The sequence below is a fragment of the Gorilla gorilla genome, chromosome 13, assembly GCF_029281585.2.
Source record: "Gorilla gorilla gorilla isolate KB3781 chromosome 13, NHGRI_mGorGor1-v2.1_pri, whole genome shotgun sequence".
Taxonomy (NCBI): Eukaryota; Metazoa; Chordata; class Mammalia; order Primates; family Hominidae; genus Gorilla; species Gorilla gorilla.
The window spans coordinates 37,574,054-37,587,970 of record NC_073237.2 but is presented as its reverse complement, the minus strand read 5'-3'; the positions used below and the strand labels follow the sequence as shown (position 1 = coordinate 37,587,970).

At 36.9% G+C, this 13,917-nt stretch overlaps 1 protein-coding gene across 1 annotated transcript in view; it reads right to left on the bottom strand.

The window, feature by feature from the left end:
* Positions 1-961: 961 nt before the first annotated feature.
* The window catches only part of CAAP1 (caspase activity and apoptosis inhibitor 1), a 53,785-nt gene continuing 40,829 nt past the window's right edge, over positions 962-13,917 (bottom strand). The window contains exon 6 of the mRNA XM_031014883.3: positions 962-2,935. Within this exon, the coding sequence (XP_030870743.1) occupies positions 2,589-2,935 (347 nt within the window). The 3' untranslated portion in view covers positions 962-2,588. The remainder of the gene's footprint in view (positions 2,936-13,917) is intronic.

The window sequence follows — 13,917 nt, the reverse complement described above, 5'->3', positions numbered from 1 at the left end:
CCCAGCTACTCAAGAGGCTAAGGTGGGAGAGACAGCCTGAGCACAGGAGCTTGAGGCCAGCCTGGGCAACATAGCAAAAACCTCGTCTCTAAAAAAATAAAAATAAAAAGGATTTAAGTCAAGTTCTTCATCAAATATCAGGATTGCTTGACACTGAATAAAAAATTCAGCTGCCAATTTTTTTTTGTTTTAATTACTAATTAAATATTGCCTAGAAATGTTGCTCACCTTAACAAAAGGAATCAGGCATAAAAACCAGCAGCACCCACCCATGTCTTTATTAACCAGTCTACTCCATGATAAAATCTATATTGTAAGATCTCTAGGTTTAAGACTTTTTTTTTTTTGAGATGGAGTCTCACTCTGTCGCCCAGGCTGGAGAGCAGTGGCGTGATCTCAGCTCACCGCAAGCTCCGTCTCCCAGGTTCACGCCATTCTCCTGCCTCAGCCTCCCGCGTAGGTGGGACTACAGGTGCCCTCCACCACACCTGGCTAATTAGTTTTTTGTATTTTTAGTAGAGACGGGGTTTCACCATGTTAGCCAGGATGGTCTGTCTCCTGACCTCATGATCCACCCGCCTCGGCCTTCCAAAGTGCTGGGATTAGAGGCGTGAGCCACCGCACCTGGCCTCTAGGTTTAAGATCTGAACAAGACTGAGAACCTTATAGGCGTTCAATAAATACCTCTGGGCTGATTATTTAAATGGCAGCATGAGATCGATACATGGTATTTTCCCATTACTTAGGCATTTCTAAAGCAAACATTCCCATTCTCTAAAGCCATTCATTTTCAAAAAGCTCTCAAGTCTTTCGACATTTTAAAAGAAGATAAAAATTTGATTTTCCAAGGTAGGGAATTAAGTAGCTTCTAATTTGTTCTGTTCATTCTACCTCACACATATACACTCCAGTCAAATGTCCTGTAAACCATTCTGCATAGAGTAGAACAGACACACAATGCTTCATGAAGGTGGAGACTTTAATCATCTACAAAGCCCTCAGACCTGTTTTACTTTATATGTTTAATCATACAGATGCCATCTATAGTATTTTGTAATTAGTAAGCAGCAATAAAGTTTATTCTGTACTACTTTAGCATATTAACTATTACTTTTACGTTGAAATAGAAAAATTATATCACTGTCTTTTCATCTTGAAGCAATAACAATGAACTCATAACTCAAATCTGTTTACCAGCTTAAGAGAAGCATTTAAAATCATATAGGCTTTTTCTATGCTTTATTAGAAAGATTTACGGAGGGGAAAAAAATGGTAGAATTATTCCAAGGCATGTTCAGGAACAACAACAACAAAAAGAATTTGTAACTGCAATTCCAGCGTTTCATAAATGTCCTCTATTTCCATTTAAAAACTCTCTAAAATTAACATAATTAAAGCAGCTAATAAAACACAATCCCTGCAACTTTTATATATAAGGAAAGTCCTCATACAGTATCAGTAGACCATGGCTTATAAATAAAATATACCGTATTTATCAAATATAGAAACAACAGTTCCAGATTTATGTTTTTTGAAAAAATTAATTTATTTTAAGGATCTCTATGTAAATTTATTTTGGTATCAAACAACTGCAATTAGTGATGGGGGGATAAAAGCATCCCTAATTGTGGAAAGATGGTAATTTATTTACAAAAACTATACAAAATTAGATTAATTGTAACAACAACTTATCAAAGGTTCCTGAAATTAATTTTGCTTTTGAAAAAGTATCAAAAGTCTTCAGATCCAGAATGATAGCATTTTATTATTTCTGATTCATGGAATTATAGCACATCAGATCTTTAAGCAACTACATCAGATAAAATCCTAGATAATAAAATATTCTTCATTTCCTGACAGCTTGGAATGTAAATGAAAACTTGTTCCATTTTTATTAAAGAAAAAACCTAGAATAATGCATCCAGTGGTATCAAATACCTGTTAGAATGGCGCGTCTGCTATAATTAAACATGGGCAATTAGTTCTACATAGTTAAAAATTGCCTTAAATTAATTCCTTCCTTTAATAAAAAAGTTTTTCTCAGTCATTTCAGATCTCTGTTATTCGGTTTTAACTAGGAAATTTGCATTTACATAAGGAATCTTCAAAATAGTATATATTTAAAAAGTGCATATAAGCAAAACTAAATTTCTCAAATTGTTAACAAATTTAAAGCAATAATTTAATATTGTATTGTAAAATACAAGTAGCCTTAAGAGAAACATGCTTCGTCAATGTTTTGCTTTTAGGTTTGGTGCCCAAACATTTAAAAATAAAGAAAAAAATACCACGACTCTTTGCTAATGGCTTTTAAGATTTGCAGACACAGCTAAATACTCATCTAACAAAGTATCCAGGCTATCCAACTATATTGGATGAATTCATTAAGACAGTAACACACATTTATAATATAAAAGTAGTCAAAAAAATAAAAAGAAACAGCCACAGGTAATTTAGGGCTAAAATGAGTTGACCTAATAAGGGTTACATGAGAAATAACATGTAAGACCCCAAATAAATTTTAGATACAAAATTAAATGATGTGGCTTTGTTCAAACATACCTAAAATTCAAACTCAAGTTAAATACCTAGGCTGGCTTTTTTATATCACCAGCTTTCATTAGGGCTTTAATCGCTCTTGCCCTCATCTCAAGTTCTAGCAGCTCCAGTTGCTGTGCAGAAGGCTGAACATCTTCTGGTGGAGGAACAGCCAGGGTGGCTGCTTTGGGTTCGTTTGGGCTAGACTCTGCCAGTCCTAGAATCTCATTCACACTTTTCTCAATGTCTTTCTCCAGGTCATCTATCTGACCAGCTTCACTTTGGACTGTATTTTCTGGTGCCTCGGGAGCAGCTGCTTCTTCGTTGCATGGGCCTTCTATATCGCTGTCATAAGCATCTGCATTTATACTGAGTACATCACTATCTTCCCCTTTTCCTGTAACCAAAAAAGGAGAAAGATCCATGTAACCTAAATACCATGGGTCACAATTTCCTTACTGTTTATAATTTAAAAACTGCTTTGATCCCACCTCCCACTATGGAGTCCCAAACACATTCCATAATCCCCATGCCACCCTCTTTTCCCCTGACTCCTCAACCTTCAAAGCAGATCTAATGTAATGTAAATTCAAATGTATTTTTCATTCTGATTTAGTAGAACATGGGAACATTAAGAAACTTCTTCCATCATATGCAGTATCCAGGATCTATTTTCCTAATTAAAATGTCATAACATTTTATATCACAGTAAAGCTTCTGCACTACAAAATGAAAGCTGACATTGGAAATCCTCTGGATAGAGTGTGGCTTACTATTCAAGCAGTAAAATTTCATTCTAGAAGGTGTTTAAATACTTTGCTTTATAAACTACAAAAAAGAAAAAGTATCATCAGCAAGCAGGACAACATATGCATTGCAATTATCCCAATCTTTTCATACGCTTTTTCAAACACTTTGTTCCAAATCAATAAATTAAAGAAGAATGCCTAAGGCCATTTCCTAAGGTAAAATGTGTTTTAATGACGAGGATTTTAATTAACAAAGTTAGTACACCATAATTTTAAAAAATGCATTTGTTATAAAACTTCTATAACTGATGCTAAGAACATGAATAAACACAGATTATGGCTCTCGACCACCTTGTTCTTGGCACTGAATACTACTCAATTCCAGGCATCATCTGTAACTTTGAATACTCACTTATATTCCTAATTAATTTATCTTTTAAATATTGAATTTTTTTGTGTGTTTTTCTTGCATTTTCTTTTTTTTCTTTTTCTTTTATTTTATTATTATTATACTTTAAGTTTTAGGGTACATGTGCACAATGTGCAGGTTAGTTACATATGTACACATGTGCCATGCTGGTGTGCTGCAGCCATGAATATGTTTTTTTTTTTTAAAAGTCATGATCCCCAAAATGTTAGCTTTCCCTAATATAAGAAAGCTTTGATAGCGCTTTCCTTACAGTAGGGAAAGCTTCTTTACAAAACATAGATTGACGGATGGTAAATTCTGATAACAGACTGTACAGGAAGGACATAAACAATTATACTCCATTGGTTTTATAATCAATGATGATTTACTGACCTTCAGTGATCCTCCTACATGCTTATAATTGAAAAACCACCCCCTATGCCAAAATTAAAGTGGAAAATAAAACAAAAAATTATTTTTGTGTCCATAAATAGAAATTGTAAAAATAAGATTATCATTTTATTTGATGGCAAAGAACATATATATGTCCGCAAAGCAACAAATATTTCCAAATAGCATAAAAAACTACAGAAAATTGAATAAAACCTTTTAAGAAACAATATTTTATACAAGTATTCTAACTTGAGACTAAAATATATTTAAGAAAATAAGGCCAGGTGCGGTGGCTCATGCCTGTAATCCCAGCACTTTGGGAGGCTGAGGTGGGCAGATCACCTGAGGTCAGGAGTTTGAGACCAGCCTGACCAACACGGAGAAATCCCATCTCTACTAAAAATACAAAATTGGCCGGGCGTAGGGGCACATGCCTGTAATCCCAGCTACTCGGGAGGCTGAGGCAGGAGAATCACTTGAACCTGGGAGGCGGAGGTTGTGGTGAGCCAAGATCGTGCCATTGCACTCCAGCCTGGGCAATAAGGGTGAAACTCCGTCTCAAAAAAAAAAAAGAAAATAAGTGCTAAGTTGTTCACAGCCTCAAAAAATTAACTTTAGTGTCTACTAGGCTTTACCTAAAATTTAAAGTGTATAGTCACTGATTCTGAATAAGAAACTACAGGCTATATAAAATATTTTAAAATACAAATTTTTGAAAAATGTGACTTGTTTTTCAGACTAGAGGTTGTTGCGAGATAATGAATGAAGAGCTGAATAATATAATGAGGGGGTGGAGAAGAGGTAAACGGTAGTTGATTCAGAGGCTTGATCAGACTCAGGTTCAATTTTCTGGTAAGAATATTTAGAAGTGACGTTGTGTACTTCCAGCACATAATATATAATTGCTTTTCTTTTTGTGATCATGTCAGTATCCATTGAGATTGGGCATTGTCTACAGTGGCTGATGAGAATACTCTTGATTCCCTGAACCTAACCATTGTAATGCTTTTGTCTGTAATCTAGTTTTTTTCTGTGGAAACTTTCAGGAATTTTCTTTATTCTTGAATTCTATTTCATAGGATGTGTCTTAGGTTTGATGTTCTACACGTGGGAAGCCCTTTCAGGGTGACGGCCTTCTTCACCTCCTAACAGTTTTATCCAGATTATTTCTTTATTTTCCCTTTTCACTGTCTACTTCCTTGCTTTCTGACTTATTCTGTCACTTTATCAAGTCCCTGCTCAAATGGTACCTTATCAGATCACAGTGATCACTCTCTGTGAAAGTGTCATCCTGCTACTGTTTTCTTATCCTGTTTTATTTTTCTTCATTGCACCTGACATTTTTATGTATTTTTACTCTCTACTACTTAAATGTAGGGCAGAGATTTTTGTTGTTGTTCCCTTGGTGCTTAAAACAGTGTCTTGTACACAGTAGGTGCTCAGTAATATTTGTTGAATTATACTCAGTTCATGTTGGACTTCATGAGTTGTTCATCTTCATCTCTTAACTTTTATTGCACATTTAAAAATATTTTTCTTCTCTGGATTTTGAGATATTTCCTTAACATGATCTCCCAGCAACTGCTGAATATTTGCTTTTTCTGTCACCCAGGCTGGAATGCAGTGGCACAATCTCTGCTCACTGCAACCTCCACCTCCAAGGTTCAAGCGATTCTCCTGCGTCAGCCTTCTGAGTAGCTGGGATTACAGGCACATGCCACCACACCCGGCTAATTTTTGTATTTTTAGTAGAGACGGGGTTTCACCATGTTGGCCAGGCTGGTCTGGAACTCCTGACCTCGTGATCCACCCACCTCGGCCTCCCAAAGTGCTAGGATTACAGGTATGAGCCGCCACGCCTGGCCGATATCTGTAATTTTAAATCCTAACAATTCTTGGTCTCTGGCTTTTTTTCATTGCACCCTGTTTTATGGCTGCAGTGTCCACATTAGTCTCTCTCATAAGGATATTAAATGGACTCTGTTCTTCCCTTTTCTCCAAAAGATTATCTTCTGATCCCTGAATTTTATTTCTTCTTTTGTTTATCTTGGTCCTTCATTTGTTTTAGCTATGTTTTTCTGGTAGCTGGTTTGGTTTTTTTGAGCAGTTGTTTATTTCTCTAACAGATCTTTTTCTTTGATATAAAATGGATGAGGGGTAGGCCTCTCAGAGTAGAGTGCTTGGATATATGGCCGTGAAAAGGAGGGAAAGGAAGAGGAGTTCAGTTGGCTTAATTATTCAAAATGAATTTAATTTTAATTGCCATGTTGTTTGTTCCACAGCCAATTCTTCCTTCTTTCCAAGACTCAAGAAAGAGTTACACTTACCGGCTGGGCACGGTGGCTCACGCCTGGAATCCCAGCACTTTGGGAGGCCGAGGCAGGTGGATCACGAGGTCAGGAGTTCAAGACTAGCCTGGCCAAGATGGTGAAACCCCATCTCTACTAAAAATACAAAAATTAGCCGAGTGTGGTGGCGGGTGCCTGTAATCCCAGCTACTCCGCAGGCTGAGGCAGAGAACTGCTTGAACCCAGGAGGCGGAGGGTACAGTGAGCCGAGACTGCGCCACTGCACTGCAGCCTGGGTGACAGACCGAGACTCTGTCTCAAAAAAAAAAAAAAAAAAAGAAAAAAGAAAGAGTTACACTTATCTATGGTGTCTTTGGCTGTGATTTTCCTTTCTTTTGTCAATTTGATCCTGTCTACTTATATTTTGTGAAAACCATAAAATTTCTAGTCTTTACATTATATCTTTTTTGTTATACTGTAAATTCATTTTTTCTTTTAACGCTTTTTACAGTTCATTCTTGTAAAAGGTTGAAGAAATACATGTTCACAGAGCAAAATGGAAAAATTAATTTTTCTTCTTTTTTTTTTGAGACAGAGTTGCACTCTTGCTGCCCAGGCTGGAGTGCAATGATGCGATTTCAGCTCACCACAACCTCCACCTCCCAGGTTCAAGCAATTCTCCTGCCTCAGCCTCCCAAGTAGCTGGGATTACAGGCATGCGCCACCATGCCTGGCTAATTTCGTATTTTTAGTAGAGACGGGGTTTCTCCATGTTGGTCAGGCTGGCCTCGAACTCCCAACCTCAGGTGATCTGCCTGCCTCAGCCTCCCAAAGTGCTGGGATTACAGGCATGAGCCACTGCGCCCGGCCAATTTTTCTTCTTCTTTTACTCCCCTTCCCAGAAGTAATCACTGTTAATAACTTAGAGTATTTATTTTATTTTTAACAAAAACATAATTATCACTCTTTGGCTTACTTTTTTGACTTAAAAATATATTTTGGTCATTTTTTTTCATCTTAGCAATGTACTAGCTTCTTTTATAGACAGATAAAAATCCTCGTTTTTACTAGTAAGTAAAAAGCAATATTTTGTTTTAATTTACATTTATCTGATTAGAAATTAGGTTGAGCATTCTTTTCCACGTGTGTATTGCCTTCTATATTTCCAGTTCTGTGAAATATCTGACTTGTTTCTACCCTTTGCCCATGTTTTTGTTTCTTAATAATACCTAGATTCTATATATTCTTATATTTGTCCTTTTTTTGTAGTTTTCCTGTCTTATAATTTTATTTATGGTGGTTTTTTTTCTCAGAAATATTAACATTTAGCTAAATCTGTTGATTTCTTTCCCTTTGTTTATTCCCTATTTTGTGGTTTACTTTGGAAGGACTGCTGTTTATTAGTTTTGTCATCAGTTAATTTACAACTTATGTTATTATTTTAAGTATCCCTCTTCTTTCACTTCAGTGGGTTCTTGGTAGGGAGGGGAAGTAGATACGTATGTTCAATTTGCTGTCTTTAGAGGAAATTCACACCATTATCTAAATAATCCATGTTCTAGAGTTTGTCTTGGCTTAATTTAATAATTCACTATCAAGAGGTTTCACAAGCATATCACTGAAAACACTAGATATACCTTAATCTTATGCATAAGAACTGTTTCTGATAAGCTGAATTATTATCAACTCGAATATTTATAAGTCCTATCAAGGTTTAAATACTTTAGCATAACTTAAAAGTTCCTTTTATTTTTATAACTCAAAATGTTTGTGATGTGATTAACAGTTCTTATATGTGGCCAGGCGCAGTGGTTCATGCCTGTAACCCAGCACTTTGGGAGGCCAAGATGGGCGGATCATGAGGTCAAGAGATGGAGACCATTCTGGCTAACACAGTGAAGCCCCGTCTCTACCAAAAAATACAAAAAAAATTAGCTGGGCCTGGTGGCAGTCACCTGTAGTCCCAGATACTCGGGAGGCTGAGGCAGGAGAATGGTGTGAACCCGGGAGGCGGAGCTTGCAGTGAGCCAAGATTACACCACTGCACTCCAGCCTGGGCGACAGAGCGAGACTCCATCTCAAAAAAAAAAAAAAAAAAATAGTTCTTATATGTTGTTTACTTTCATTGGATATTCTATTTAAAACTTTCAACAGAAAGCCAACCTATGCCACAAGTGTTTTCTTTTATCTAATTTAGAGAATCCCACAGCTCTCACACACTGAGGTTTGTTATAGATGATAATAAAAACAGTGGTATTACATTTTAGTTTTTTCTATTATGTGGCACACTCCTTTTTATTTATATTAGGAGTATATTACTTTTAGAGAGATTGGGTCTTATATTGTTTATTTTTTCTCCTTGCTAATAAAATGTTTAGAGTGTTGGCTGTTCTATTTAGCTGCCAAATATTTTGCCTTTATGGTTTTATCCCATATTCACAACTATGGCTCACTGAATAACATAAACATATATTCTTCTGAAAAATTATTCCGTTTATTTATATGTCAGTGATGAATCTGAGCAGTGACTGGTTCATTTTGCTGTCTAGACACTAAGCCTAGATGGATTTGTTTATTTAAAAAATCTTCAGTACTTGGGTGCGGAGTTTGAGATATGAATCAAGTTGGTAGGACTGAAGATAGCAGGAAAACAAGAGAAATAGTGAAAGTATACAGGCTAGACGACAGTGTAATACAACAAAGGTACATTGGTGAGTAGCTAGCCAGAGGATCAACTATAAGGGATGAATGCATGATAAAGCCCCTTTTTTCCCTGAGAAATCTTTTACATCTTTGTCTTCCTATAACTATTGCCTAGTCAAGCTCTTAAACTACTTTACTCCTTTCTCATAAGCTATTTGCTCCATTTCTTCATTTGTATTGTTTTTCTCTCAAGTGCCCTAAATGGTATGTAGTATTTCAGGGGTTACCCATCTTAGTGAAGGAGCACAGTTAATGTAAGGAATATATCGTATCTTCTTGTTTCTTTGTGTACTGTTTAAAGTTAACTTTAGTTCTTTCGCTGCTCTATAACATCAGTAACTTAGATCTAAGTTTTTACTTGCTATCTTTCCTGTGCCACTTTGATTATTATGTCTCTAGCTAACAGTCTGAATTTTTATTCTTATTATTGTTAATTGCATTTTTTATATTTTACCTCAGGCCCAACTGTCTTTTATTTTTCTTGGTGGATTTCAATAACGTTAGTTTAACATCATGCATACATCAAAACTGTTTTTATTTCCTTTTTTTCCTTTAGGTATTTTTTAAAAAGCTTAAATTAAGTGGGCTTAAAGTGCTAGCAGTGCCTTTGTAGAACCCAAACACCTCTTTAGTTCATAAACAGATTTTTGACATTTTACCATAAACCATGTTATATGATTACTTCTAATAGTAAAACAATTTTTTTTTTTTTTTTTGAGATGGAGTCTCACTCTGTCGCCCAGGCTGGAGTGCAGTGGCATGATCTCGGCTCACTGCAAGCTCCGCCTCCCAGGTTCACACCATTCTCCCGCCTCAGCCTCCCGAGTAGCTGGGACTACAGGCGCCCGCCACCAAACCCAGCTTATTTTTTGTATTTTTAGTAGAGACAGGGTTTCACCGTGTCATCCAGGATGGTCTTGATCTGTGACCTCGTGATCCGCCCCCTTGGCCTCCCAAAATGTTGGGATTACAGGCGTCAGCCACCACGCCCAGCTAGTAAAACAATTTTTTAACAAAACTTTATGAAGACTTATTTTAATGCTTTATTAAAATAGGTATCACATTACCTGTTATATTTCTTGCTACTGACTAGACTTTATTTGAAGGAGTAGAAATAATTTACCTCACTTCTTCCTGAAAACTCTCTCTCTCTCTCACACACACACACACACGTACATGGGCAGAGTGGGGGTTGGAGAGACAGAACATGACTACCCCAAAAATGTTGAGATCTTTGAATGAGTTATTTGAGGATGAAGTTACTTTTTTAGAAAGAATGTACAAGTTTTACCTCTTCTGTTTGAGGATCATGATTGATAGGGAAAACCCCATAATTCCCCAATATCAAAAACAAGAGTAAATTATCTTTGGAAATACATTAATAAGTTTGCAGATGATGCTTTTAAAAATGAGTTACTGACTGATTCTACTAGAATGATGAAAATTAAGAAATACTGAAAAGACTTGAAGTATAAAGCTCTTCCAATAATTTGCCATGTTCTATTGTACAAGTCACTTAACGTATACTAAATTATTTCAGATGTATAAAAAGCTTTGGCATCTACGATGCAGTTATAATAGACAGGTGAAACCTATGAAGGCATTCAGCAATACTGTGTTATAGAGAACTTGGCTTTTTTTTTCTTACGTGTAGTGTATTAAGCTACTAATTTAGATTTAAGTGCATTAGGTTGACCATCATTTATAAAATTTAATTGTGGCATGACTGATTTCTAAAGATAAAGAAAAAATGCAAATGATTCAGTAAAGAAAACCTGTCTAGTATTCTACTGAACCATTATTGAACTTCCAAATAACATGAATATCCACCAGCCTGTAAACTTGACTTTTAAGACTCACAAATCCATTAACTATCCCCTTCAGAGATTATTCCAAGAATCAAATAAATATTCACTAAGTATCTTTTACACACGTCATGATGGTGCTGCAAAGGCCTTAGAAGTAGGTGACAAAATATGTGTGACATGATTAAGACACAGGTTTTGCCTTCACAGTATGCTTAATGTATGGTATTATACTTTAACATACCAAATTATGCAATACAAAATATAACAGAATTTCAGAATATACAAGGCAACAGGCAAAAATCAGGGAGATAATTCACAGATATATGATATGAGATGGGCCTTTAAGAATGGGTAAAATCTAACAGGTGATATTAACAGAAGAGGAAACTGCAAGTGTGAGGGACAGAATGGGCACAAGCAAAATGCTAGATGTAAAGCTCAGTACAGAGGTATGTGAGCCTGACAGAATAAAATGCACAGGTGAGAATATATTAAAAAAGGCAGTATCCAAAATTATTGTCTCTGAAGACATCACCATTCTAGGATAAAAAGCACAATAGGGACTCCCTGCTAGTCTTTTACAATGGATCAGATAAGTGGATATTTTTGGTCTTGCATTGGGGCACAATAACAGGCTGACATAAGCAATTCCTGACTATAATCTTTTGTTGAGTAATCTGAAAGTAAATAAAAAACTGTTTAAAATAGCATTTACCATTTCTCCTACCACTGATTAAACAGGGTTCTGGTAGAATAAAAGTTTGATATCAAAAATGAAAATACCCAAAAGGGAAAAATGAAGGCAGAACAGCTGTCTCAATTTCCAAGCACCAGAGTTTGGAAGCAAGCAACTTTTCCCTCTCAAGATTTCTTGGAACTTACACTCATTCAAAAGGGCATCACACTCAAATACTTTCTGTTAGTAACATCTCAGTGCTCCATAATCTACCCATCCTAGGAAAGTGTGCTCAAACTCATTATCTACTTCATAAACTACCATGTTTCCTGTGGCACTGCTTTCGCTTGTTTAAATATAAATATAAGCTCAGAGATACTAGAGACTTGATTCTAATTTTAGATAATGTAAAATTATTTATTTATTTTTAAATTAAATTAAATTTTTCTGGAGACAGGGTCTCACTTTGTCACCCAGGCTGGAGTGCAGTGGCCCAATCATGGCTCACTGCAACCTCTGCCTCCTGGGCTGAAGCAATCCTCCCACCTCAGTCTCCCAGGGCTCATGCCTGTAATCCAGCACTTTGGGAGGCCAAGGGAGGTGGATCACTTGAGGTCAGAAGTTCAAGACCAGCCTGACCAACGTGGTGAAACCCTGTCTCTATTAAAAATACAAAAAATTAGCTGGGTGTGGTGGTGTGCACCTGTAATCCCAACTACTCAGGAGGCTGAGGCAGGAGAATTGCTTGAACCCGGGAGGCGGAGGCTGCAGTGAGCTGAGATCACGCCACTCCACTCCACTCCAGCCTGGGTGAGAGAGAGAGGCTCTGTCTCAAAAACAAACAAAAAAAAAGGGTATTGAGAGAAGAGGAGAGGTGAACAGAAGTAGGTTAGGGAAGGGAAGGCTTCATAGATAACGGAGATAATCTTAAAAACAGTAGTTTGATGTAAATAAGAGTACACTACTGGTGTAAATAAGTTTAGATTTCAGATTTGACATATTGGAACACATGTATTAAAACCTGCAGTCACAACTGATAGGCTGTGAAGTAGACTTGTGATAGATCAACACAGTCCTGCTTTTCAAAAGGTGACTTCTATAAGACTACAGTACAGTAAACCTGACATCAATTCCCAGTGAAATTCTAGGTTTATTAGAAGGTTTACGAGCTCTGGAAAAAAAAATTAGTATCAACTAGTTTAGACAGATCAGGTAACATTTGATCAGGAATCTAAATGATGCATGGAAGACCCATATGGTTATCTGAGGAGGAAGCAGGCAGGCAGAAGGAACAGCAAAAGCAAAGCCCCTGACACAGGAGTGTTTGGAGTGCTAGAAGAAAGCAAGGAGGCAGGAGAAGAGAGAGCAAGGCGGAGAGTAACAAGTCACGTCATGTTAAGGCTGTATACTGGCCAAAGGAAAGATGGACTATGGATTTTGTGTAGAGATGGGAAGCTATTAGAAGGCTTTGATAAAGAACAGTGACATGACCATTCGTACAGTACAAAATAATCAGACTGCTGTGTGAAAGAGACTCCCGGGAGCATGGATAGAAACAGGGGGATCAGGATGGAGATGAAGGAAAGGACTAAGGAATGATTCCAAGGTTCTTGGTCTGGACACTGAGAAGAATGTAACTGCTATTTATTAAGACGGGATAGATGGTAGAAGCAGCAAGGTATTGCTGTTTTTATGTTTCTGTTTTTTGGCGTGGGTGGGGAGTCAGAGAGGGATCTAGAATTTATTCAGGTACACGCTAACTTAAAATGCTTATTGGACATTTAATAAGTAAACTGGATACACAAGTGTTAGACGTCTGAATTGTAGAAATAAATTGGTAGTTGCCAGTCTTAAAACTACATAAGATCATCAGTTAGACAGTGTAGAAAAAAGTCAGTCCTGGGGCACTCATCCTTTAGAAGTCATAAAAAGCCAGGAAAGCCAGTGTCAAGAAAGAGAAAATAACCAATGCTGTCAAATGCCGCTGATGGGTCAAGATGAGCACTGAGCAATGACGAGTGAAATGGCTGCTGGCAATAATTCACTAGAGAGGGGAACATTAATTAGGTGGAGAAATGAAGTATTCGCAGGTACCAAAAGGTAGCAGGATCCATACTCAAACAGAGGGTCTGGTCTTGGCAGCACAAAGAGTTCATCCATTTTAACAGGAGATAAGGGGAGTATACAGGTTCAGATACAGATAGATATGAAAAAATTTATTTACATATCTGTTTTCCTTTATTAGACAAGTTCTTTCCAGATCCAGACATATTTATCTTTCTATCCCTAGTGCCTAGAACAGAACAGTAGGTTTGTTGGATGAAGGGGTGAACTTCAAAATTTGAAGAGCCAT